This window comes from Crocodylus siamensis, chromosome 5, assembly GCF_052110815.1.
Source record: "Crocodylus siamensis isolate JL-2025a chromosome 5, ASM5211081v1, whole genome shotgun sequence".
In the NCBI taxonomy this organism is placed as follows: Eukaryota; Metazoa; Chordata; order Crocodylia; family Crocodylidae; genus Crocodylus; species Crocodylus siamensis.
Window position 1 is genome coordinate 50,695,191 of NC_143399.1, and position 27,965 is coordinate 50,723,155.

General features: G+C 48.9%; 1 protein-coding gene across 1 annotated transcript; it reads left to right on the top strand.

The window, feature by feature from the left end:
- Nucleotides 1–785: 785 nt before the first annotated feature.
- LOC149864086 (sulfhydryl oxidase 1-like) lies at nt 786–27,731 on the top strand. The gene is made up of 12 exons (XM_090048793.1): nt 786–1,264; nt 10,941–11,041; nt 16,396–16,444; nt 16,959–17,049; nt 18,461–18,551; nt 19,216–19,361; nt 20,247–20,411; nt 20,580–20,709; nt 23,001–23,123; nt 23,297–23,444; nt 25,727–25,903; nt 26,758–27,731. Exons 1-12 carry the CDS (start codon nt 1,027–1,029, stop codon nt 27,462–27,464), a joined length of 2,166 nt encoding a protein of 721 aa, XP_089904919.1. The 5' UTR covers nt 786–1,026; the 3' UTR covers nt 27,465–27,731.
- Nucleotides 27,732–27,965: the final 234 nt, after the last annotated feature.

Sequence of the window (27,965 nt, forward strand, 5' to 3'; positions counted from 1 at the left end):
ACTGTTGTGAATTTGCTTTTTGGCTGCCCCTGCTTCTCAGTAGGGAAGAAGGTGGCAATAATACACATGGTTTGGGAACAAAGACAGTAATGACAACACTAAGGTTATGCAGTGCTAAAACAGCCTACCCAGCTACTCCCTACTTGCATCCCTCTAGTCCAGATCTTACTGGCTTCTCTGTGGGTCAAACCTCACCTTTTACAGTGGAGAGAGCACTAACCTCCTTAGTCCCAGGGCGAGTCTTGGCCTCACTGCTGTCCTCAGGGTGCCACGTCCTCTCTTACAGGTTGGGTCTCCCCTGCCCCCACCCCGAGGAGCTGGCAGGGAGATACTCCTGCCACAGACTAGAGTTTCCTCAGTGTTCACACTGCCCCCGCCCCGCTGTGCGGGCTGTACAGACCCCATCACACTTCCCAGTGCCCAAGACTGAGAGGGAGGAGGGGAAATAGGAGACAAGAAGCAGAGGACAAATATTTGCCAGCCGGCAGAGGGAATTTGGGAGAGTGGGTCTGTCCAGGAACCAGTGTCCCCTCCTCTGAGGGAGGTGCAGGGACGCGCCCTCGCAGCCCTGGAGGTCATGAATGTACCCATGGCGCCAGGCAGGGAGTCGGGGAGCGGCCGGCGGGCGAGAGCGGTGCTGGACAGCTCCCCGGAGCAGGACCGAGCAGGGGCCCGCAGAGCCGAGCCCGGAGGCCGGCCGTGCCGCGGGACGGGGCTGGGAGCGGCGGCGGGCCTGGGGCCTCCCAGCGGGGAGGGAGCCGGGGAGCGGGCGGCCTGGGGGCTCCTCAGACCTCGGGCCCAGGCCGGCGGAGCCCTCGCTTCCCCCTCGCCCCGCCCGGCACCAGGGGCGCCGCCGAGGCAGGGGCCGGGCTGTGCTGGGCCCGGGGCCGAGCGCGGACCCAGGCCGGGCCTCGGCGGCCGGACACAAAGCGCCGGGCCCGGGGCGGGGCGGGGCGGGCGCTCCCCCGCGGCTCCTCCCCGCCGGCCGGGCCCGGAGCGAGCGGCACTCGGCGGCGGGCGCGGAGCATGGCGCGGCTCCTGGTGCTGGTGCTGGCGCTGGCGGTCGCCCCGCGCGGGGCGCGGCCCCAGCCCGAGGCCGGCCTGTACTCGGCGGCGGACCCGCTGGTGCTGCTGGGGGCGGCCACGCTGGAGCGGAGCGTGCTCAACTCCAGCAGCGCCTGGGCGGTGGAGTTCTACGCCTCCTGGTGCGGCCACTGCAAGCGCTTCGCCCCCACGTGGCGGGCGCTGGCCGCAGACGTCCTGGGTGAGTGTCCGGCCCCGGCCCCGGCCCCGGCCCCCTCGGGCCCTTCCCGCCGCGGCTCTCCCCGCCCGGCCGCCGGCAGGAGGGCTGGTCTCGCCCCGGCGGAGGAGTTTGAAGCGGGAGTTGTGTCAGCAGAGCCCGGTAGCGCAGGCTCGGGCGGACGTTGGGGCATCTCGTAGAGCCCGGGCTCAGATGGGCCCCAGCAGGTCTCTCCGAGGAAAGCGTTGGCCTCCCACCAAGGGCTGCCCGTGTTGGAAGGTCACGGCTGCAGCTTTGGCCTTTGTAGGTCAAGGTTGGGCCTGTCCCCTGGGCCGGGGCAGGAGACATTGCCTGGCCCCAGACGGCTTCCAGAAAGGGCCTCCTGTGTGAACATGGAGCCCCAGCGTTAAGGCTTCATGTGCCACCTGTGAGAGCCACGGCCTTACATGTCAGAGGCCTCTTCAGCCCAAGGGATCCTTAAGTGTTTAACAGCCTAATTGATTGCCTAACTGTAGGTACCTAGAGCTAAATAAACTACCCCCCCCCTTGAAGTGGAAAGTGGTAGTTGCTTGGAAATGCACGGTGCCACGCTGTGTAGCTTAGGACAGACGGTGGCTAGTAATGATCCCAGCTGAAAAACATGCGGGATTTTAGCTGTTCTGCATCTCTGGGGATCCATTGTCAATCACCCTGCCCTGGAGTGTGCTGTGCCTCAGCCCTTCCCTTACTCATCCTTCTGGAGGGTGGTGGCCAGTAATGGAGTGGCCCATTATCAGACCCAGCCTGGTCATTGAATAACATTTTGCTTTCTGTCCCAATCTGGGAATTCCCAAGCTGCCTCAGAAGTAGGAATGGATTTTGCTTCCCACTCCTGGTCTGACAGAGGGAGCACTAGGGAGAACCTACCAGAAGGACATTGGCACAAGTCGGGGTGGTCCTCTGGTGTGTGGATCCCTCTACCACACAGAGAGGTTACTAGCTTCTGGAAGAAGAGGAGGGCCAGGCAGAGAGTTAATGCTGTCCAGTCCAGGCTTACTGCCAAGGAGGGAGCTCAGCCAGCCCATGAGTTGCAGGGCTCCGGCTTTGGCTACGGGTGCAATGTTATAAATCAGGTGTGTGATGGCTACTTTATAATATACAAGGGGCTAGGGCCTTACCAACAGTAGTGGTTGTGGTCAACATTCTTCTTCTCCTGTTGACTTCAGAAAGTCAACTCCCTCAACCATTTAAGAGTAGATCCATCAATATCACTGCAATCTTTCAGACTTGTTTGCTCCCTCTGGTGGACCATATAGAGGGCAGTCAGTTGGTTGATATATGCTGGGCTGTCTGAACTCCTTTGCCACAGGGACATGATGGTGAGTTTGTAAGGCTCATTTTGTTTCATTTTGTTGAAGGCGCCATAGCCTGATCACAGTCGATTCAGGTTTAGCCATGCCTTACATGGGAGTTTATGACCAGGGAGGTGTGAGGATGGTAGTTGTATGTAGTTGTGTAGTGGGGTGTGGTTGTTATTCCATTGCTGGACATATTGCAGTGGTCAACATATTGGGCACAGACACCCACCCCCCGCAGGCCAGAGAGAACCAATCTGCATATGCTGAACCTGTGCACTGAGCTGGGCAGGAGTTGCTGACAGCAGATCCCTGGTTGTTCCCCTGGGAAAATGCTTAACAATGGTCATGACTGACTGGAACTGGTGACCCATGTGGGTAGCAGGGAGTGGAACTGCATGCTGACAGTTGCTGTACTACTTGTTTTAACTTGTGTTGGCTCTAATGCCTGGGCTTGACATTGTGGCTGTGAAGTGTTTGTGCTCCCACATGCCCTGCACAGATGGTAGCTTGGTGCTCAACAAAAAAGGACATAGAGAGCCTCTGCTGGAGAGTCTCCACTTAAGAATCCATGGTTTCCTGCCCCATGAAAAAAATACACCCTGCTCTTGGTGTGAAGGGGGATCTGTCCCTTTAGTGACACCAGTTCTTACATGAATACTGTCCCTGTGATTTCCCTGCATAGAGGTGGGTGCTGTGAGGGCCTGGCACAGCTCTCCCAAACTCTAGCTCAGGGCTTGGTGCAGTTGCCTGCGAGGGTCTGTTAGGTCCTATTGCAATACAGTTCAAATAAGCAGGCTGCAGTGAGCTCTTGGTCTAGCTTTTGGCATACATGTGGGTGCACTAGTGTTGCCTGAACAGGAGGGTGCAAGCAAGTCCAGACCCCTTGCAGTTTCTGTATGACAGCACAGACAGGATTTGCTTTTTCCCCTCCTCTTTTGTATTCTGGCCTAAAAGTCTGTGTATACTGCAGGGCATTAGAGGAAATCTGGTCTCTGCTTCTCTGATGGCTCTAGAACAGGGGCAGATAAAGTCCAGCCTGATGGCCAAATCTTGCCTGCAGTGGACTCCATTTCCCAGCAGCCCCTGCCCACGAGGCTGTGGCTGGTTTCCATGGAGACCCCAGCAGCAGCCACAAGGTGATAGCTGGGGCCAGGGTTTCCATGGAGAGCAGCCCCTGAAGCACTGGCAGGGTGCGTGGCAGGGTGAGGAGCTGCTCCAGGGCTGAACTGGGATCTTGCAGCAGTGACAGCATGGTCCAGAGCCGGGGCAGAGCCACAAACACCCTGCATGTTTCTGCTTGGAGCATGTAGGCTGCAGGTCGCAGGTCTGCTCTGGCTCCAGACCACGCTGTCACCCCTGCAAGATCCCAGCTCAGCCCCCAAGCAGCTCCCCACCCTGCCAGCACTGCTGAGGCTGATCTCCATGGGAACCCCAGCCCCACCTATCATAGCTGGCTGCTGCTGGGGTCTCCATGGAAACCGGCTCCAACCTGGTGGGCAGGGGCTTCTGGGAAATGGAGTCTGGCTGCCCTCTGGAGCCCTCATTTTGCCCACTCCTGCTCTAGAAGCCCGTAAATTAAAGTGTTGGAAAAGCTCCATGAATCTGACTGGGCAAAGGCCGATCTTTAAGGAGGAACCTTATGGGGCAATGAGGAGTGAAGCCTGCCCAAACTGCCTGGCGTTCTTGTGCCAAGAGATGATGTTTTGTGGAAAGTTTGTGCCACCTGGCTCTTTCACAGCCGGTCAGTGGGATTAATCCTCACTTTCTTGCAAGACTTGGAGAGCCCCTAACTGAAATCTTGCTGGGGGGTCAGGGTGTGTTGGCCCTTTGAATAAATTAAGCTGTGCAGATCCAGGCGCATGCCCCTTGGGCCTGATTAAGAGGAGGGGGTAGAACCTGGGACTGATCAGTAGGCAGGCAACTAGGTCTGTGTATGTGGCTGGTGCAGGGCACACACTACATGCAACATGGGAGGCTGGTCTGGGGAACATGATGCATGTGGTACCTGTGCTGGACCAACCCTGCACACTGGATTCAGCACATGGGACTGGTCTGTGGACCTGATCTAGCCTAGCCCTGTGCCCCGTGCATATTACACCAGACAGGTTGTGTGTGCTAAATTGAGACAGGTGATACCATGGTCCAGATGACACAGCTCTGTGGTTGAATCTGGTCTGCAAGCCATAACTTTGACACCTCTGCCTTAGAAATTCCCCTCTATACTCATGAGAGAGAGGAGTTACCGCCTCATAATCCCTGTGTAGGCCATGATTACCAAACTTAACTCAGGAGAGTAAAAAGCAGTGGCCCATTCAGCCCCACTTCTTTTCTCTGACTTGGACCATTACTGGCTGCCATGGAAAAAGAAGACAGAATCGCTATTGTAGAACAGCCTGTCCGTAAAGGACCTTGATTTCCAGGCCCATTAGGTGGTGGTTGGCTTGTTTCCTAAAGTGTGTGGGTTTATAGCCATTGTAATTCCTTTCTGTCTAGCACAACTGGAAGTTCTTGTCCATATAAATGTCCTTCGTGTCCTGAATCCTGATAAACTCTTGGCTTCCATAGGTCAATGGTGTCATGTTTTACCCTTGGTTGTGATCCTTTGATCAGTGCTAAATTGCTGCCTGTCACTTTCCTTGATTGCCTCATATTTGTGGATCTGCTCTGATAGGAGGGGGGGGCTGCTCTCTCTGTTTGCCATTGCTTTACATACTTGTCCTGTATCCTATCTAATGCGTCCCCTCTCAACACTGCCATTGTTTTCTATCTCTGCTTACTTAAAGATCTTGCCATGTCTCTTACCATGAGCTCTGGTCAGAATGCGAGAGCTTTGGGAAGCCTGCATCCAGGGTGGGGGACACCAGGATAAAGTGCTGCAGGTCAGGACCAAGGCATTGGTGAAGCTGAGGCAGGAACCCAACCCTGGAATAACTGGAATAGCAGGGCTGCTGTGGGTCAGAGTGGAGTGACGTTGGCAGAGTTGTCTGAGAGATCAGGACTGAAATAGCAGGATGCTGAGTGTTGCAGGACTGGACTGGCAGCTTGCACAGCATTGGTTTGCACAGAACTCAGTCCTGGCTAGCACTGCTTTCCCTTTGTGATCCTACTAAAGGCTATGTCCAATGAGAGGCAGGAAAGCACCCTTCTGATTGACTTATTTTTGCAGGGAGTGCTTGACTCTGGGCCAGTGTCCAGTACCAATGTGGTGCATCATGCTGGCTTGTAGGGGGCTCTGGCATCTCCTTTTGAATGAGATGGTGCCAGTGGACTCCATGGCCTGATCTGACATGTTATGTCTTATGGATTCTGCAGAGAAAGGGTAGAGGGAAGGATGTGAATGCTCCAAGCAGTAGAGCCCTGCTTCTGAGGGTCCCTTGAACTCCTGTGTTGGTTCCTTTTCTCCACAGTAGTTCCATGCATGAGCTCTGGCCCCAACCACCCCACCCTTCATTTTGAATAGGTTAACAGCTACTGCAGTAGTCTTGACCAACTCAAAGCCCCAGAAGTAAATTGAGTTCCCTGTCAGCCAGATGAGAATTAAGCATGGGTCTTTGGAGCTCTGAAATGAAGTATATGAGGTAGTTTCCTTCATTTATACTGGGAAGAAGGATATTTCACTCTTCTCGGCAAAGGAGAGAAAGGAACACTCTTTCTGGAACAGTGTTTCTGTAGCTGCCTGGATATAAAACCTTCCAAGCTAATGTTCATGCTCCACTCTCCTGGGCACATGTATGCCTGGAGCATGCCCCATGGATCTCTCATGCCATAAAACTGCCATGGGCAATTATTTCGGCTGGAGGGCAACTTAACAAGTTTTGGTGAGCTGTTGAGGGCTGCAAGGGTAGACTCGCCCCTTGACAGGTGCCCTGCCCCCTGGTTACCATCTTGGGACTGGAAGTTTTGCCCCTGACCTTTGCCATCAGATATCCTTCCCCTTGCTCTGGAAGCAATCCTTTGGGAGTGTTGCCAGCTTGAAACTGAGGGGAAGAAAACCAATTATATACTTAAAAAAAAAATCAAACATCTACTATAACTTATTTTAATTTTATTTCAAAAATATTTTTGTCCTGATTTGTGTGTATTTGTGTAGTGTATCTAGAGGGGATTGCATAATAGCTAAAATACAGTCTACTCTCGTGTATTGTGTGTCAGGGGTAAGGAGGTGTATGTGGGGGCTGTGTGGTTGGGGGTGGGTGGGTATGGTAGGTGGGGGAACAGTGTGGATAATGTGGTTGGGGTGGGGTTGCGTGAGAGGATGTGGGTATGGTTGTGGGGTGGGAGTGTATGGAGGCTGTGGGAGGGTCTGTGTGTGTTTGGGGGCATGGTGGGAGGATTGGGAGTGTGTGGGGTGAGTGGGGTTTTGATGGGGTGGGAGCCTGTGGGGGCTGTGGTAGGGCGTGAGGTTATGGTGGGGTGCGGGAGTGTGTTGGGGGTATCGTGGGAGAATTGGGAGTATGTAAGGTGAGTGTGGGGTTTTGATGGGGTGGGAGGGTGTGGGTGTGTGTTGAGGGTATGGTGGGAGGTGTGGAGGTTGCCCATCCCATCCTAGCAGAACATGATTCCAGCTACATGGCTGGAACCCACACAGTGTGGCAGAGCCAGCCTGGGTCAGTGGTGTGCTAGAGTTTCAGGAGCTGCACAAAGTCCCACGTCATCCGGCTGGTCTAGCTCTGTGCCTCCATGTGGTGCTCCTGGCACTCTAGCTGGGAGTGGCACATGCTAGAGTCTCACGAACCCCTCCCCCTGCTCATTCTTACCTGAATTTGCACTCTCGGATGGAGGGAGGGCTGAGGAACAGTCACAGGGTTACCAGGGCAGGAGGCTCTGCTAGGCACAAGCTTCTGGTCTTCAGAAGCTTCTGGGGGTTGGGGGGATGGTGGGACAGGACGGGGCTAGGCAGGTTGGGTTGGGTTTGAGGTTGGTCTCAACCAGAGCCTGAGCTGCTTGGTGCTGTAGCTGGCACTTCCTGCTACCAGTGTCTCATCTGGTAATAATTGTCTAAATGTTAGAGGGGCCCCATGGGCTGAATATAATAGCTTGGTGGGCCAGATCTGGCCTGTGGGCTGTATTGTTTCTGCCCCTGCAATAAAAGCACAGAACAGTGCGTGAGCTCGATGCTGAATTATATAGGACTGAATTAAGCACAGGCTCAGACCTGTTCAATTTAAAACTTTTATTGTTTCACAAAGTCATAAACTAAAGGAGGTCTGTTGGTTCACGAGGTTCCCAAATCAAGCCCTTGCTCTCTACCCCGGAGGCTAGGTGCGGCTGCCTGATTCAGTAGTCTCAGAACTGGTCAACAGCTCATTTAAAAGGAGTCCCTTATCTTTTTTTTAGGCAAAAGATACAAAATTGTCCCCATGGTGGAAGTGAGGCATCTAACATAACTTTACTATTAGTTATATATGATAACACTTATACATATGCATTTCTAATTCTTACTTCTATTGGTTATTTAGTTAACTTATCTATATTATAATATCAGGTGATACGCTTTGTATTATAATCATTACGCTTCTTATGTTAATTCTTAATGACCTTTATATTTCTTATGCTAATTTTCTATAACCTAAATACATTATTCATCTATATGTTTTGCTGGTTTTTGCAGGGTTAAAATGTCAAAACTGACATAATATGCGGTTGTTTTCTCGTCATTGCGGTTTAGCCATGCAGTTTCCTATTCTTAACAATGTAAGCGGCATGTCTGCTACTTTTATCATTGTTCAAAGGTCAGAAGTTCAGCATTTTCATCTAAGGGTCGGAAAGTGATTACCAGAATGTCAATTGCTGACTCCTCAACCTCCTTGAAGCATTCTGGGAGTTTTAGTGGATTGTTTCTAAGGCTAGGCCTTGCTTAGCATAAGCACTCTCTCACAAACAGTCTTTTGGATTCTGTGCCAGAAGCAGTGATTCGTAAACGCTGGGATATATGAAGGAGCTGGTGTTTCCCTTGAATGCAGATCCCTTGTATGCTGATGGCTAATGCTTCCCTCTCTCTGAGACCTGTTACTGATGGCATTTATATATAGCTATACAGTGAGAGCTGTGCTAACATCTGCCCAGTGGTTATAGTAGTGTGCTTGGCTGACCAGTAACATTTTGGCTTTTCCAAGAGTTTTTCTATATTAACTGTTCTAAGTCACACAGCCATGGGAGGAGGCTGGAAGACAAGCTAATGGATTTCACTGTGCTCCACTTTCCTGCCCACTGCTGCTATTTCCAGCAAACTCTTGGCTGCTTTCCACAGTTCTGTGTTCTGTTTCTGCTCTCTGGCCCTGGGAATCAACTGGCTAGAATGAGCTGATTGGTTCTCTCTGGCCTGAGGGGGGTGGGTCTCCATGCCCAATATATCTCATGATGACCACTACTGTTGATAAGGCCTCAGCCCCTTGTATGTTATGGAGTAGCAGTCACACACCTGACTTACAACATTGCACCCTGGAGCCAGAGCCCAAGCTCTGCAGTTCATGTGCTGGCTGAGCTCCCTCCCTCCAATCTCTTGCGTGGGGGGAAGGGAGAATGGGAATCAAATGTTCTGGATTCATCAGCTTTTGGGCACAAGGACATTGAGAACCAGTGTTTATGAAGGAGGGATTAGCAGCTCTGAATTGACTTCCTCCCCAACTCTGCCCTTGGCACTAGTACAGATCTCTCCTGTTCCCCATGACTCAGCTCAGCCTGTCCCTGTGAGGGGCTGGGAGGACACAGTCCTCCTCATGCTGGCATGGAAGAGGCTGTTGCCTCAACAGAAGGGTTCTGCCCTCCCTCCCTTCCTCCTTCAGAGCCTGCAGTTGAGATCTAGGAGTTCACAGCACTCATCCTGGCTGCACAGACTCACACTACGGCAGTTTGAGAGGATGGAAAGCAAGAGCCGGGCAGTGGTGCTGTGATCCCTGCATCTTCAGGCTGTGGAGGGGGGATGCTGGGGCTGGACTGTGGGTATTTGCTTTGTGAACAGTAGGGGAGATGGTGAGAGTACCATGAGCTACTCAGTGTTATCCTCCAACCTCACTGAAAGGGGCTTGTGTTCAGTGCTACATTGGAAACGGGATCTGAGTACTAGCATATGCTGCTCATTGATCCCTCAAGTAGTGGACTTGTGGGCACTGCCAACCCATGCACAACTTGGAGAGGAGCCCTTCAAGGCAAATGCTAAATACTCCTTCTGTTTCTGTATGTGGTGTTCTTCCTGCACCAGTTGTCAAACATGGCTGGGGTATGGAGCTTGGGCATGATGCTGTTGAAGGAGCAGGCTGAGGTCAGGTCAGTAAGACTGAGTTCCTGCCTTGACAGGAGCATGGAAGGGTCCCATGGCCACCTGCATGATCCAAAGGGACCACATTCCAGCTTGGAGCACTGCATTCCCCTTGTCACTAAAATCTGCTGGTGCTGTATTGAGTGATTTGATTCATGTAGAATGCTTTTCTTCACTTGCTGTGCTCATCTACTGCAGAGTATCTGCTCTACGTGGTTAAACAGCTGCCATCCTTTACTCTAGAGGCAGCTTTATGTTTAGTTGTGGCTAACATGACTTCTCTGTATGGTGTGTTAGAAACACAGCAGGCAGGTGCTGTTCCTAGAGTTCAGGTCTTGACCATGGAAGTGCAGGATCCAAGTGTCAGCACTGAGTTGTTTGAAAAGGACAGAGATTGAGGGGGGATGTACCTGTTATGCCATAGGCCTCTGTAGGACCAGCCAGTGAGGTCTGTCTGGGAAATGGACACTCGCACTACTTTCACTGCATATAGAACCAGTTTTAGAAGTGAGTAAGCAGGGCTCTACCTTGTGGTCCCTGACTATGTGGATCCCACTAGGCTAAGTTAGTACAAGTCATAACATACGTGAGAGGAGGGACGGGCCCATGACTTAGCCTCTGCCTTGTGCCCCCACCAGTCTAACTCTCTCTGCTCACATAATATCTTTCTTAGCTAGAAGTAGAAGCTGCCCTAGTGTGCCAGTGGGTACCTTGTAGTTCTGCAGATGCAACGGTAAGTGCTGGACAGTAGACACCCTCAGGTTTAGCTCTATTCTTGCATTTCATACAGCAATTTGTGGCAAAGATCATGGGCTGGAGCAGCTGGGAACTTCTTCAGGGACTCTTTTGCTGGGTGAGGTTATGATGGGAGTAGCTGAGAGAAAGTCTGTAATTTAATCAGCACACTTCTGACTGCCCTGTAGTAAAAGCTGCCTCTGGAATCCCTGACTCCCCTCATATGCTGTGTTCCTTCCCCGTTTTGTACCTGCTGGGTCTCTTGCTGAGGCTGGAGTTAGCACCTTTAACAGGTGCTCCTGGAATTGTACTGAATGCAGAGGTAATTTAGCTCTCTTAACCATGTCTGTCATTTTGTCTGTCCTTCTAGAATGGAGACCAGCAGTGATACTTGGTGCCGTCAACTGTGCTGATGAGTCCAATAAGGAAGTGTGTAGGGACTTTAGAATAACTAGGTACCCAACTTTGAAGGTAAGTTTACAGGGGCTGGGATGGGGTGGGAGGAAAGTAGAGCCTGTCTCATTCACCTGGTATCAGGGCTGTGGCCTGTTTGATATGATATCCAAGAGTCTCTTGATCAGTTCATCAATGGGTCTGGTCCCCAGTCTGCATATTGCATGGTATTTTGACTTTGTTTGGAGAGGGGCTGAATAACAGTAATTGGCCACAGGCCAATTCAGACATCCACCAACCTGTTTATCCTGATGATTCAATAGCAAAAAATGTTTAGTATATAGGGTGGTTCTCTGGCTATGGGGAACAAGGCAGGGAGGAAGAATTCTCTACATATGAATTGTCCCTTAAAGAGCTTGCGAGGGGAAACAAGATTAGCTTGTCCCTGGGAAGCTGCTATGGGCTATGTAATCCTCTGGCCTTGTGGCTCAGGGAGCAACTGTCACAGATGTCCTGAGGGATAGCCAGCTCAGGTTTGTTGTGGGTAGGTCTTGCTTGACCAATCTTATCTCCTTCTATGATCAAGTGACCTATCACCTGGACAAGGGAGAGGAGATTGACGTCATATATCTTGACTTCAGAAAAGCCTTCGATCTGGTATCCCATGATCACCTCTTGGCAAAACTGTCCAACTGCAGCCTTGGGTCCACCATGATCTGCTGGCTGGGGAATTGGCTCTGTGGTTGGACCCAGAGGGTGGTGGTTGACAGAAGTCAATTGCCATGGTGCCCTGTGACCAGTGGGGTCTCCCAAGGCTCTGTCCTTGAATCAATATTGTTCAACATCTTCATTAATGATGTGGACCTTGGTGTTAGAAGTGGACTGGTCAAGTTTGCTGATGATACCAAACTCTGGGGTAAAGCATCCACACCTGAGGGCAGGAGGGCGATCCAGGTTGACCTTGACAGGCTCAAGAAATGGGCAGATGAGAACCTGATTGTGTTTAACACTGAAAAATGCAAGGTTCTCCACCTTGGGAGGAAAAAAACTGAAGCATCGTTATAGGCTCGGCAGTGCTACACTGGCTAGCACTACGGATGAAAGGGACTTGGGGGTCATGATTGACCACAAGATGAACATAAGCCGTCAATGTGATGCTGCAGCTAGTAAAGCGAGCAAAACGCTGGCTTGCATCCATAGATGCTTCTCAAGCAAATCCCAGGACAACATTCTCCCATTGTACTTGGCCTTGGTAAGGCCACAGCTGGAGTACTGCATCCAGTTTTGGGCTCCTCAATTCAAAAAGGATGTGGAGAAGCTTGAGAGAGTCCAGAGAAGAGTCACGCACATGATCAGAGGTCAGGAAAACAGACCTTACGATGACAGGCTGAGAGCTATGGGACTCTTTAGCCTGGAAAAGCAGAGGCTCGGGGGTGATCTGATGGCCACCTATAAGTTTATCAGGGGTGTTCACCAGGATCTGGGGGAACGATTGTTCACCAGCGCGCCCCAAGGGATGACAAGGTCGAACAGTTATAAACTCCAGCAAGACCGTTTCAGGCTAAACATAAGGAAGAATTTCTTCACTGTCCGAGCCCCCAAGGTCTGGAATAGCCTGCCACCAGAGGTGGTTCATGCACCTACACTGAACGCCTTCAAGAGAAATTTGGATGCTTATCTTGCTGGGATCCTATGACCACAGCTGACTTCCTGCCCCTGGGGCAGGGGGCTCGACTCGATGCTCTTCCGAGGTCCCTTCCAGCTCTAATATCTATGAAATATATGACATCTATGTGTGGCCTACTGCCATGGAGACCCTCCAGTAGCACTGATGTCCAGCTCATTTCCTAGGAGAGAGGCCTCTTGAGAGTGCCTGTTAGCTGAGCACCCTGTGTTTTAGTGTACCCCTTCAGGCTAAGAGAGCCATTTTTGTGGCCTGTCTGCTCTGATGAGTGAGGGTCTTGCATCTATGTGGGTAACACCCCTGTGCTCCCCAAGGGCTTTCCAAATGACCTAGGAATTGCCCCACATCCCCATCTGTTAAGTGCAGCCCCTTATGGAGTGATACACAGCAGCTGTTTAAAACCATGCAGCACCTCTTTCTTGCACTCCAGAGTAGGAAGTAAAGAATCCAATGTACATACGCAGCCTTGTCAGGGATTAAGGTAGGGAGGGCATAGCTGCATGCAAGAATTGTTCAAGAATGCTGGAAAAAATACTTCAGGTCTTGTCACAAGGACTGTGGGGATGACCACAGGTGACCTGGCTTCCCTTTTTTATTGTTTCCTGGGTAGCAGCAGTGGACAGGGGTGATGGTTGGGCCCTTAGCATGGGGGCTGCTATTTTTGTTCTCCCCAAAGTTGACGTCTGGGTCTGGTTCCCTTCTCCCCCCTCTGGTTATGCTACTGAGTCTTTGTGCCACAGAGCCACCGAGATAAATTTTTTTGCCACCTGCAAGCTATTCGGAGGATGTCTGATGGCTCTGCTGTTGTTGGCTGTTACTTCTAATTCTTCCCCTTGGTCCCATACCCAGAAGCTAATTATGTAAATAAATATACTTTAAATATTTGCTTATGTTGGATTGAAGTTTGGCTTGTATAAGGCGTCAGCCAAACCTTCAGAGATGTCTTCTTAACAGGTGGTCAATCCCCAGAATTTGGAATTGCTTTGAAGTTTAGACAGGAGAAGGAGGGGGACAAGAAACCATCACAATGAATTATTGTTTACAAAGTGGCACAGGGACACACAGGATGCCAAGCACGTTACAGGAGTCTTTGTTGGAGGTTTGCTGCTGTTCCTTTTGTGTGTTCCCTTTGGGAGTCTCCATAGGTAGTGCTCTCCAAGATTTAGAGTCTGGGGGACAAAGCCAGCAAAGTCTCCATCACTCTCTTCTCAATGGCCCAGTGTGGCTCTTGCACTGCCTGTGCTCCTTCCCAGATGAAAGTGGATGTTTAAGGACTATTAGTTCTGGGTGAGGGGATGGTGCAGTGCCCTCTGATCTGGTGCAAAGGGAAATACAGTGTCTGTCTATTTAAAATGTGTCTGCCACAAACATTCTCTGACCCAAGGCCAGGACTGTTTCCAAGAACTCCTTCAAAGAGAAAGGGTCAATGAAAATCCTTCTTGGTGAGAATCATCACATTTTTGTGACCCTTCAGATTATGTAAAGCAGGGAAGATTTTTTAAATTTCTTTTCATTATTCACTTTCTGTCCTATTCTCTGGCTTTTTGTTAAGTCAAAGTAATTAATAGATAGTTAGCAGGATGTACAGTTAAATCTCTGGCTATGTCTTCATATCTAAAAAGAAATGTATGTTTTGCTTTTAAGTGAGGTAATTGTAATTTTTCTGCACTAGAAGCTTAGTGAAGACAAGGCATCTGTAACGTAGCCAGGCAAAGTCAGGACCCTACTGTTCACTAACAGCTAATGTTACCTAGCTACACAGCAGCAAGAACTGCTGCAAGTTGTCTCCAGTAGGATTTTATGGTAAAGTAGCTCAGGAATCTCTCTGAAAACTCACTTGTTTTTTGTCCCTGAAAACAAAACTTACGTCTTCATCTATTTTGGGAATCTGAATGGTATGTTATCTTCTGATAGTTATTGGGTTTTTGAACATCACTCAGAATCTCTAGGGCACTATAAAAAATCTGAATATTAACTTGACTGGTTTTTGCCTACAGAAAATGGTGAGTGCTGTTGGAAAAAAAATGTCAGCAATTTGGTTAATGTTTTAATATTCTGCTCATTTCCCCACAAAAATAAATCCTGTGGGTTTTGCTTATCAGCCTTTATGTGCTAGCAGAGGTGGTGGAGAGGCATGGAATTCTCTGATTCCTTTTTTCTTTACCTTGTATGCACCAACTTCTGACTGGTCAAAATCTGGTGGAAGTGGTGCCCACACTAGTGATTCCCTAAATGAGTCGTTGTATTTGTGTTGTGGCTGCAACAAGGGTAGAAGATCCACAAGGAACTCTCCCTTCCTGGTAACTGCAAGCACCAGTCCCAGCTGCTTAAGGATAGTACCTTGCACGCTGATGCATACCCATTCTGTCTCCACCTTGCACTAGCTTTGGTTAGGAAATGTCCCTCATGGAGCTGGTGGCCAAGAAGGAGTGATTGTAAATCGGTAACCCCCCAGACTCCCATGGAAATCACTTTTTCTGGACACAAGCAAAGAGGAGGTTAGTTATGTGGAGGGAAAGGTGGGGAATTAGTGAGTATGAGCTGGAGTGCTGGTGATGATCAAGAGCCCTCAGTCTGATAAGCATTTGCTTGGATTGCTGCTGCTGGAGGAGAGAGGACTAGGTGGTGGTGCAGTGAGCTATCCTAACTCAGGTACCTCATAGATTCATAGATTGTCAGGGGCTGGAAGGGAACTTGCAAGATCATTGGGTCCAGCCCCCCTGCAGTAGGCAGGAAAGACAGCTGGGGTTAGGTGATCCCAGTGAGGTGACTGTCCAGTTTCCTCTTGAAGATTTCCAGGGTAAGTGATTCCACCACTTCTGGAGGGAGTGTAAGAATGTGCTGATTGCCTCTTGGCCTATAATATTATACTGGTCAGGTTTCAGACAGAGGATCTTACAAAAAGATCAGGTTAGCTGATGCCACTCAGTTCAATTGTTTCAGACTCCCTGCAGACTGAGGCAATTGTTAAATTGGTGCAAACTGAAACAGGGGCAGTTAAAAGGCTTTGTTTAAAAGTGCAAAGCTAGAAACCTGTTCTCAAAACCTGCACGCTCAGATTCTGGAGGTAGCATGGCCCTGAGGTAATGAAGTACATGGAGCTTTCTCTGTGATGCTCTCTTGTTTTGTGAGGGGGCTGCCTCTGGCACCCTGTTCCTACAGTCCAGGTCCACTAACCTTGACTTGTTGGGTATCGCAAGACAGGACCTCTGAGGGCTAGTTCTGGGAAGTCTGACAGGTGACTCTACTTCCTCTACTTCCCTCCCCCTCACTTAATCTGTCAAGCCTCAGCTGGTGTTTGCCCTCTAGGGTGCAAAGATCAGTTTGTTCACCAAAGCCTTGGCTAAAAGGCCACTTGAAACGCTGAATGAGTTTGCTTGTGGGAGTTTTGTTGTATTTGCATTGTATTGGTTGCACAATTGATCTGTATGCTCCTAGAAGCTGCACAGACCTTGTACAAATCTACAACTTCCATTCACACTATGTTCAATTTAGAAATTAATGGACTGTACCTTCCACACCACTTTCGTCATCCCTTGATCTTAAAGCGATTCCCCTTCTCCTTGCAGATTGGTAACCTTGGCCCAAGTCTCTCAGCTGATCAGTGGTAGAGCTAGCTGTAGGGCACAGGTCTCTGAACTCCACTCCCAGGCTCTGTGGGCTGGACTGTTCTGTTTATCCCTGTGCTCTAGGTTTAAAGTGCTGTCAAGGTACTCACACTAACTCATTGTCTCTTGTTTCTTTTCAGTTTTTTGAGGCCTTTTGCAGAAGCCCAGAGGATGGAAAGAAGATCTCTCGTGAGTATTCAGTTGCCCTTTAACCCTTTGACTGAAGCCCCGGTCAGAATTCTCCTGGCAGAGTTGTTTCCTTTCAGTTTGCAGCCAGCCCCCATGCTTGCTGAGTTCTGGAGCTGGGTCGGGCTGGGAGAGCAGTGCCCCTGACTTGGGCAGATGGGGCACTACTAGTGGGAGGGAGCTCTAGGACAACCCCTTGCCTCTGAAAGGGAAAATCCTGTGGGGTGTCAGTGAAACTTGAACCTGACAAAAGAGGTGCATCTCTGCCCTGCGCCTTTAACCATTGGGCTTCAGAGACTGCCATATGGACTGGGGAGGTGCCCAGTAAGGCCCAGTAGCTCTTTGATCCCTCTTCTGCAAGACAAATTTGATGTGGCAGCAAGACAGGAGGGACCCAGTACGGATGAGAGCTGGAGCTGGGACAGGTTGTGTCACTTACTAGCCAGCAGATACCACCCTTGGCTGCTTGTGAAGATTGCTGTGGGGTTAAGCTCTGTGTATTTCGTTCCCTCTACAGATGTTGATTCCAGCCCTCAGGACTTGAGACAGGGCATAATCACCCACCTAGAGAAGTACCAGGATGTTTATCCCCCATTGAAGCCAGCCAGGTAACTGGAGGGTAATGGAACAACACTGGTACCAATTGTAATTAGCATGTGTGCATGTTTGTGAGAGAAAGAGATATAGTAGCATGCAATTGGGCTCAGAGATGAGATCTTTCTAAGGGCAGGGGGAGCACTGGTGTCTTGTGGAGTGAGAGATCAGGAAAGGAGCAGAGTCATCCTTAACAAGGCTTTTAGTAGCAGTTCTGTCATGGATACTCTGCTATGTTTCTTGGCTCCAAATCTAGGTTCTTCCACACATTGATAATGACAGTAATCAGGTGCTCACTTTAGAAGCACTCATGTTTATCATTTCTAACTGAATTCCTGTGGGACTGGACTGGATGCCTTTCCCAGGCTTTCTTTCTGAGGTTTTCTGGACACTTAATAAACAAAACTAGGTGTATAACTAAGGTTTTGATTTCAAAAGTTCTGATCAGAGAAAATAAGCAGTAGGATTAAATGGCCAGGCACTGTCAGTCATCATTAAAAAGAAATGAAAGGATAAACAAAAATTGTTCAGTACTAAAGTACTTGTTTATCAAAGTTTTCCCTTCAGAAATAAAAGAGAACTATGTGAAGTCAGCTGACATATGGAGCCCAGAGATTTGAATGTGGATGAAACCTGGAATTCCTGCAAGTCAAAGATGCACAAACTATCTAGATCTTGTATCCCAAGTAATGGGGAAAACAGTTGTGGGGAAGGGCTCCTGACCAAAGTGGATAAAGGAACCACCTCAAAAATATGTTATTTTCTTTAAATACAAGACGCCTCTTTTTTCCCCCTACATTGGAACTTGGGGTGTGCATTATAAGCAAGGAAGTACAGCAACAGCACTTTCTGTTGCTCAAGCTTCTGCTATGGGGGACAAAAAGAAGAAATTGCACATATTCCACAGGAAACAGAATAGTGAGTGAGGCTGGACTCCTGAGCTGCTGCTACTCAGTGACTTATTACAAACACAGCTCTTTATTTCTTCATTCTGACTTTGAAAAACAAGTTGTCTGTCTTATTCCAGGGTGTGTTGCATTCCAGAAAACATGGTATTAGGAGTACATGGGAATCCTGTAAGAAATGAAAAAAAGGAACTTATCAGAAAAGAAAGGTGTGTGTGAGTAGTCAGGAAGTGTTATGGATAAAGAGAGAATTGCCCCAAAGCTTTCCTGCCTCTTGTTCCTTCCACAGGCACTTCAACTCATCTGCAGGACTGTACCAGGTGACCCTTAAGGTTCCTTTCAACCCCATGATTCTGCAGATTCTGTATAATGTAGCCATTTCCCAACTTGAAGAGTTATGCCCCATGTGGTGCTGCTTATTTGTTCTTTATGCACTTGTTGCCACTTTTCCAGTGGTTACGTGGAGGGAATGTTCTTGTCTTTGTTACAACCCATCCTGTTGTCTTGCTTTCCCTTATAGCACAGAGGAGGTTCGTGGATTCTTTCAGAAAAACAAAGTTGCGTACCTGGCCCTTATCTTTGAGAAGAACAACTCCTTTGTGGGCAGAGAGGTGATGTTTTCTTGTAACATTATGTTGCTCTAGCCCCTGCAGTTGTGGTGAGCGCCCCCCCCCACCCACACATGCCTGTGCTTGTTGTTGTTAGCACATAGAAAGAGAGAGGGCAGTTATTTTCCCAAAGAGGTTTCTGCCAAGTAGTATGACCAGAGAAGCAAGTTCTCCTTCCATACCCTGCATCTCTGCAGAGTTTAATTGACATTGAGGCATAATATTAGTCTGGAACCCTTCTTTATGCCCCTTCTAGTTTCCATAGATATCACATACCATTTGCTGCAGAGGGAAGAATATGAGCCCCAAGTAGTTTTCCAAAGATGAATGAGCCTTGGGCTCAAGAGCCAGAAATTGATGGGTCTCAAACTCATCTCTTCACCCAGTTTGGGCCAGTCCCTTACCCCCTGTGTGGTTCCAATGACAGTTAATGTTTTTTTTACCTCTTGGGACTATTGGGAGGGCCAGGTAATGTTTGGGCACTGCCTGGAGGATGTGAAGGGTTATACTGGAACTGAATTGTCCTGCTGGCCTGGAGGAGTCATGGGCTTCCCACTGAACTCCCTGGGGTCAGCTTTGCCTACAGAGGAAAACTTCTGTGATGGATCTAGTTCCTGGGATGTTCTGTGCCTTGGGTAGCCTGACCTGGGAGCGTCTGGCATTGCAGGTGACCCTGGACATGCAGCAGTACACAAACATTGCTGTCAGGAGAGTCTTGAGCAATGAGGAGGAGCTGGTAAAGGAGTACAACGTGACCACCTTCCCTTCCGCCTACTTGCTTGTCAACAACGGCTCCTTCTCTCGCATCTCTGTGTGAGTGCTTCCCTGCTAATTCCCAGGTTGCAAACAGGCCACCTCTGTTGTTAGCTTGTTAAAGCTTTACCTGTGCTGTACCCAGAGACTGAGGGTTTGAATCCTGGCAGTTGTGGTTAGGACTGATGTTGGACAGGCTGCCTGTGCTTGGGCAGGAAGTGTGAATCCCAGCCCTTGTGGGTAGCTTTTAGGATGCTTGGATACTGCCTGCATAATGACATTCAGCAGGGTTCTGTGGAAGCTGCTTTTCCAACCTGTAGACTTTGATAGAGAACACTCTTTCTGTCAGATCTTTTAAAGCTGTTTTACCACCCCTTGTTCAGAAAGGTGGTGATTTGAAGGGGGTAAAGCTGACCTCTCCAGAGCTGATCAGGAATTGCATGAAAGGCAGAGGAAAGTGCATCTTTTAGGGGAACTGGCTGCAGACAGTAACTCACCTTGAACTTTTCTATCTTCATCCTGCTTCCCTGAAGTACACTGTGGGGTGGCACTGCTGGTGTAGATGGAGGAGGCTAGAACATTTAAAGTGCTTCCTACTCACCTCGCACATCCCTGCCAGGGAACTTTAGGCAGCACTTGGCACTTTCTCTCTGATGCTAGAGGCAGAAATGCTCTTCTTGGAAACCTAGGGTGAGAGGAGGCTGCAGGAAGTAGAGTAGAGAGGGGGTATCTGGGGCTGGTAGATGCATGGGGAGAGGGTGGATACTGCATGTGTGTGGTAGGGCCTTTCATACACTCCTGGAAAGGAGTCTCCTCTTGTTTCAGGGTGTGATATCTCACATGTGCCTGGGCGCGGTGGGGGGGCGGTGTCTGGCAGCTGGGGGTCTATCAGGGTGGAGAGGAGACAAAGGCATCTCTCATATTTTGTCTTTGCCTCTTTAACAGGCAAGAGGAGGCACGATCCTCCTACACCTCCTTTCTGAGGGGCCTATCTGGTATTAATGACAAAACTCTAATATTAAAAGCCCAGAATATAACAACACCTCCTCCTTCAAGGGTGCCAGGTGCAGAGCACCCAACAGAGACAACCCATTGGAAGCATGCTGACAAGTAAGAAATGCTTTCTCTTGTTCTTCCATCTGTCCAAATTTCTTCCCTTATGCAGCCTGAGTTCATTAAGATGCTGCATCATGACTAACATGAGGAGCGTGAAGGGAGTTACCTTCTCAGTGTGGACAGACCCACCAGGCTGTCAGTGCTCCATTTTTTTCTCTTCAGCTCCAAGCTCTACATGGCTGACCTGGAATCTGCACTGCACCACTCCCTGAGGGTAGAGACAGCCAAGTTCTCCATCCTGGAGGGAGAGCAGCTGGAGGCCCTGAAGCACTACGTGGCAGTGTTGACCAAGGTGAGCACTAAGGAGACTTCAACCAGGCAAGGCTTCTGTTGACTGAACAGTTCTCCAGTCCCCTTATCCTGAGAGCAGGTGTTGGGTCTTGCCACAATGACAGAGAGGAAAATCCCTGGACTGCCCCACTGTTAGGTTAGAGGCAAGGCCAGCTGGTGCATTAATTACCCAGCTAATGAGGCTGTTCCTTGCAAACTGATTTATCCCAAGTGCATTTCAACTGGTGCCTAACAATGTGGCAGGCCACTATGAGAGGGGTCAAACTGTTTGAAAATGCCACATTCTGGTTGGCATATGTTCCTGACAATGTCCTTCCCATGCATTTCCAGTGCAGCTGTGGCCCAACCAAGCTGCAGGAAACTCACAGGTATGGCTGTGTGTAAACATCAGGCTCTCACTGGATCTGAGCCCTGGATGTGGATAAGGTCTTTGTTTAACTGTTACCAGGAACAGGATAGCATCAAGCACTCAGCTGGCAACAAAATCCCTACTTCCAGTCTCTGACTTATGCAAGTGACCTGACCAGCCCCATCCACTTCTGACATGTGCTACTCCTTTTTGAAACCCTATGTGCCTATGCGCAATGATTCAGCATGGGCCAAGCTGCTACAAGGGGAAGTAATGGTGGCACTGCTGTTTTTTCCATCCTCAGCTTGAAGTTTTGTTTTCTCCCAACTTGCTGCTCTGTTCTCTGCCTTCAAGCCCTGAACTAACCATACCATCAGAGTGCAGAGGGCACCATTCCTTGACTCAGCAGCTTTGAAATGTCTCCTTTCCTGTGGCATACGAATGACTGATAGCTGCTTATCCATATGTTGGAATTTGATTGACCAGCTATGTGAGGAGGGCAGGACTAGGATAGCAGGGATTCATGTAGGTCAGGGTGAGGTGCCTTGGCAAAGCTGTGCTGAACCTGCTGAATTCCTCTGCTTACTGCCAGGCCTTAGTTAAGGCTGTAATTCTCTCAGTGTCTTGAACACTGAGGAATTATTTAAATGAATATCCCACTTCACCATCTTCCCCTAGAAGAGTGGAGAGTGCCTTTTCCTTCACATACTTAAGGAGATGTGAAGTGGTTCTATGGCTTTTGGTCTTATTTTGCAACCTTACAGGAACAGTCTGTACTGGGAAATGCTTTGATGGCATCCAACAGCTGTAGCAATACTGGGTTTTGATTAAGGGACAGCTCTTCAGAGAGAGGCAACAGAGGATCCAGTGCTGAAATAACACAAGGAACCCAGCTTGCCAAGCATGCTCGCCTCTTCCAGCAAAGTTCACAGGTCTTGGACTGCTGTTGAGGGCTGGAGTGCTGACTGCAGCCTCCATTTGTGCTGTTCTCGCACTGTAAAAATTGAGAGCTGGGTGTCAACCTGTTTCTAGTCTGGAAAGAGCTGGTGCTGGGGATTGAACCATGGTGTTTCAAACTTTGGCCACTAGATGGAGCAGTGCCACCAGGATTTCTCAGCAGAAATGACAGGATCAGCAATTAATGGCCACCCCGCCTAGTTTTGGGTGATTACATCTGCTTTCCTGTGTGTTTACGAATTGTACAGTATAACAAGGTTCCTATGTATGACAGATGAGTAACAACCAAATGCTTTTTGTCTCTTGTTTTGTTCATTCTTTTTTTATTTGCTCACCTGCTGTTTTTGTCCTTCAGTACTGCCTGTCTCTCTCTGTATGTCTGCCTCTGTGATGTGGGCCTCTCTTTCTGCTTGTGTGATGTGTGTGTCACTCACTTCTCCAGTCCCTAGAGTGCTTGTGGTTTTAAAGTGCAGATACTAATCAGATTTTAGTTGGCTTATTGTCAAAGTAGCTTTCTGTGTTCTTTGGAGATGATCTGGAGCTGCAAACAAGATTTGGATCTTGGCTCTTGGCCTGAGGGTTGATTTGTTCATATGGGAAGCACCCTGAATACAGATGAAGAGACTTCCCAACACTAGCCTCTTGGATCCTGGTGAAAAGGGTCCTTCATAACCAGCTGGGGCCGTGGGTAGCTGTGCGCTCCCCCACAGCCAGCGTTCTCTTACCATTCCCATTCTGGTAGTGACTGGGCCTGTCATAGCTGAGTTCCTTACAAGCAGTGTCTCATTTACAGAGAGCATTTATGGCAAAGCTAGGGCATGTGTTGCTACATGATCATTTGTTTTACGTTGCCCACAAAGCTGTAACTTCTCCAGACTCTTTCTGGAACCAGAGCCAAGAGTCTCCACAGCATCTGTGTTCCTCAGGCATGACCAGGGTTGAAACTTGTCACTCACTGTATTTCCTCCTCTCCGTTTTTGCTGTAGTACTTTCCTGGACGTCCCTTTGTCAAGAATTTCTTGCACTCTTTGGACAACTGGCTGAAGCAGGTGAAGGAACCAAACGTTTCCCAGAGAGCCTTGGAGAAAGCCTTGAAGAATAAAAAAGATGTAAGACACTTAGAGAGTGTTTCCCTTCTGCACTGTAAGGAGGGACATGGGGTGTATTTGGTTGTCTGAATCCCCTCACTGGGGTTCAACTTTCTACTTTGGCTTCCCTTCTTCCCTCAGTTTTTCATTGGAGTTGTTTTCTGTAAATTCACCCCAGTCTGTTTCCCCATCAGCCTCCAAATCCAGCGGTGCTGACAAATGATGTGACCTGGGTGGGTTGCCAAGGCAGTGAACCTCGCTACCGAGGATATTCCTGCTCCATCTGGACCCTCTTCCACCTGCTGACAGTGCAGGCATCATGGCACAGTGCGCAGAATGCAGGTACAAGATAACCATGCTGTTAGTTTATATCCAGTTTTGCTACGTCGGCCAATATGACCGTACAGAAAGCGGTGTGGAAACTACCCTGTTGTAAGCAGTTTACAGTTGCCTGATGCTGCAAGGGCATCAGAAAACTTCTAACATTGTTAGGAGACTAGAGAGAAGAGAGATGGTTACCAGGAGAAGCAGAGTTGTCCATAAAAAATAAAGTCTATCCAGGAGGTCTGGCTGAATCCAGAAACATGGTTCTCAACATTTTTAGGCTCAAGGCACCCCTCCATAACTTTTCAGAATATAGCAGCACCCTATTTGCAATTAATATAGCAGCACCCTATTTCATTGTTTCTGCCAGGTAGCTTCTAGTTCTGTTACCAACTTCAGACATATTCCCAAGGTTCCCAAATTAATTTCTGACCTCAGGGGAAAAAGCAATTATCTTCCTCATGCCTGTTTTCTGTCTTACAGTTAACCCAGTTCCCCTTTTTATAACTTTATGTATAAAAGAATCAAACTTATCAAACAACAAGTTTGACATTTAAAGTTACAGAGTTGACATTTCAAATCACTGTCCACAGAAGTCAACCCAGTCACTTTTATATAGGGCTGGATGTTATTTATTCTGCACAGCATTGAACTGGCTTATTGTATGTGCCCAAAATGGAGTGGGGAACATGCCTCTGACCACCAGAAGAGTTGCAGAAGCCAACCTAGTATTGGAGCAGGCTTGAGACTGGGGACAAGGAGTTCTCCCACTACTGAAAGCATAGAAGTAACCCTTGCTTCCCTCCACCTAGTACTACCTATCTCAGCAACTATATATTACTGCACTTATTATAACAGTGGCTTTAGTGATGGTTCTTACTTTTGCTGTACAATCCTGGAGTGTAAAACTTAGGTCAGATAGGCCAGTAGCAGCAGCATTATGGCAGTCACTTGTCAGGATGGGTACCCTTTCCTGCTGCAGCCATGCAGAGGCACAATCTCTGTGGGTGAAGAGATCTTCTATCCATTACCTATATCCTGGGTGCTTGTAATGCCCTAGACCAGATGCATCATGAAGCGTGATGCACTGCGAGACAATAGGACCATCCTGCCCCACTTCTTTCCAAGGTCTTCACCTCATTCCTGGCTGGATTCCCTGCCTTGACATGAAACATTTACAGCAGTGAGGTAAGGGGCTTTGTTGCTGCTGCTTCTAGGTGTATGTTGGAGCCCTGAGTTCCCATCTGCCTAGCTGGTGGAAACTGGTCTCCTTTGTGCAGCATGTCAGTACCTTGCCTTTATCACTGGGAAGCTTTGCATGGTACTCTCTCTTATGGGCCAAAGGCAGTACTGACATCTCCATTTAGCCACCCCCCCACATCACACGAGAACAAGACCACAGCTTGAAATGATATCTAGCTCTTATACGTTCAGTGGGAGAACTGGGTGACATAAGCAGTCACAGAACGGTAGGAAAATATTCCTGGAAGTGGGACTCAGAAGGTCATCTAGTCCCAGCCCCTGCTGAAGGCAGGATCATCCTGGTCTAAAACATCTCATCCAAGTGTTATTTAGCTTGCACTTAAAAACTTCCCGTGGTAGAAATTTTAGAACCTCTTTCAGGTAACCTGTCCCAGGGCTGAACCATGCCCCTAGTTAGAAACTTATTGCTAATATCCAAGGTAAATCTCCCTAGTTTCAAATGTAAGGTTATTGCTTCTTATCCTGTCCCCTGTAGTCACAGAAAACAGTTTGTCACTGTCCTGTTTAGGAGCTGCCTTGAGGTATTAGACAACTGTTATCAAATTCCCCTCAGTCATCTTTTCTGCAGTCTAAACTCTAAGTCTTCTGACTTTTCCTTGAATTCAGAGTCACCAGGGCATTTCTTAAGCAGAACCTATGTCATTTTGACTGCACAGTCAGACTTTGGCATTGCTGTCAGCCTATCAGGGCCCCATTGCCCAACAAGGCCCAGGATCCTGTGCTGCTCCAGGATGCATGTGTCCTAAATGGCAGGATAAGCCTTGCTTCTTTGACTGGCCCCTGGCTGTACCTCATGCAGATCTTTACATGGGGCAGTGTACCCAATGCTGACTGCTCTGGGGGATGTTTGCAATTTTCTGGACCTACCTAGCCTCAGAGAGCTGGCAGGCAGCCAGGAAGAAATGAAGGGGATCTTGGAGTGGAGGGAAGTTTGGGGTGATAGAGGGGGTGCTGTGCACAGTTGTGGCATCTGTCTGAGATGGAGAATATCCTCAGCTTTGCATGCTGCCCTGACAGGGTTGTCTTGTTTCCTCCAGGTCCATTAGAGGTCCTTGGTGCTATGCGAGGCTATGTCCATTACTTTTTTGGCTGTGAGACCTGCTCGGAGCACTTTGAAGAAATGGCAGCAGAATCCATGGACCAAGTGAAGAGCCTGGATGAGGCCATCCTCTGGCTTTGGTCAAGGCACAACCGGGTCAACGCGAGGCTGGCAGGTAACATAGCTGGCATTGGCCACAACTGGGGAGAGGCAAGAAGTGTAGGAAGGTATAGCTTTGTTAGTTAATTCTTTCATCAAAAGACAGCTCTCTAAATGCTCTATTTAATATCTCCTGCTTCTCCTGCCCAGGTACACAGGCACTGTTTTTATCCCTTCCGCCACATACCTGTTAAGTCCACTCAAGGGAGAAATCAGTATATAAACTGCTGACAGCTGCAGGGGAAGAAAGGACAAGTGTCCTGGCCCCGTGGACAAATGAACAAATGTTTTCCTCCTTGCCACTGCAGCCTCCCTTCTCACCACTGTAGGAGGCCCTACTCCCAGCATTCACATAGATTCCTTCACCTAGTGATCAAAGCAGTGTGGCCACATAATTGGATGAAAGAGAGACTTTGGTAGAGATGGGCAATGGGAGGAGCCTGTTCAGTCTTTAGGAAACCTTGCTGTTTCCTAAAGTGAGGAGACAGTGCCTGTCCCAGCCAGTGGGGGCAGGGAAGGGTCTCTGGACAGAAGGCAGCTCCAGGGTTGAGACCTAGTTCTTGGCATTGCTGAATGCTACAATCTCCCCCCACATCTTCACACCCCACAGTAGCAAAGGGCGTGTGAGAAGCTGCTGCTGCAGGTGACTGGGGAGGGGGGAAACTGAGTGACTTCCAAGTAGGGGTTGGATGGGCCTCTGGTACACTTCCTGCACTGCTTGGTGTAGATGGAGCCTGGCTGTAGCAGCAGAGGGGACATCTCTCTGAGATTACCTATCTCCTGCCAGGAATGTAAATGCTCTGGGCCATGCTGCTGCTGCATAACCTGGTGGAAGTGTGTCTTGACTCTTGTTTGCTCTGTTTTGTTCAGGTGACCTGACAGAGGACCCCAAATTCCCCAAGATGCAGTGGCCTCCCCCAGACATGTGCCCCTCTTGCCACAAAGAGATCAATGGGCAACATGCATGGGATGAGGCAGCCGTCCTGCACTTCCTCAAGGGCCACTACTCACCAGTCAACATCTACTTTGCCTACACAAAACCTGAGACATTTCTGTTGGCCAGGGAGAGCCGGGATGTGGAGGAGACAACTGGAGTGAAGGGCAAGGGCAATGGGATAGTGGGGATGGAGGATAAAGAGAGAAGAGAGGAAGAGGAAGGAGGAGAACAAAAGAGGACAGAGCAGGTGGATCCAGTTGTGGGAAGAAAGATGGTCGCTCAGAAATGGCAAGCCCTAAAAGCTGCAGCCTTGGCAGCCAAGAAGAAGCAGCATCTAAGCAAGAGGGACACCGCACCATTACTGATGACGGATGATAACAGTCGCCAGGCTGTTGACTATGCAGCTGCCCAGGAGCACCTGAGGAGGCGAGGGCTTAAGTCCAAGGAGATCATTGGTGTCCTGGAGGAAGAAGAAGATGATGGTGTGAGGAAAAGCGAGTGGTTCCATGTGCTGGGACTGCATTACTCCCACCTAGACATCGGCCTGTACTTCCTCTCCTCCATGTGCCTGCTGGGCATGTACACCTTCTACATACGGCTGGGGTCTAGCAAGGGCCGCCCTAGGTTCTCCATGGCATGAGGCCTGCAGTGGGTGACAAGCTGTTTCCAGTCAGGGTTGATTTAAAAATTATTCTTTGTTTTATTTCTTAAATTCCAAGCTCTTAACATTTTAAATTCATTTTTTTTTAACTTACAGATGCATTATTTTTTAAAATCCTGTTTAAAATTAAATCTGAATTTAGTACAAAACATGTTAAGATCTAAATCTGAATGCCTTGAGAGCCAGTGATAAATAAAAAGGAAATATGCTGAATCCATGAGTTTCTATAAAAATCTTTGAGATACAGTGGGCTGTGTGCTTTTTATTAGAAAAATCAGGGTGAAACACATTTATCTTTTGAGCTTGAGCTTCGTATATTGGCACAATAGATCTTGTACTGAATTAAGAGTTTGACTTTTGGTGGAACTTGAGAACAATCTCTTGTCATTTTCTAATATACTAACAATGTAAAATGTTAAGCTATATACTTGCTTTAATAAATCTACATTATTTATAGCATACCCACCTTGGTGGTAAGAC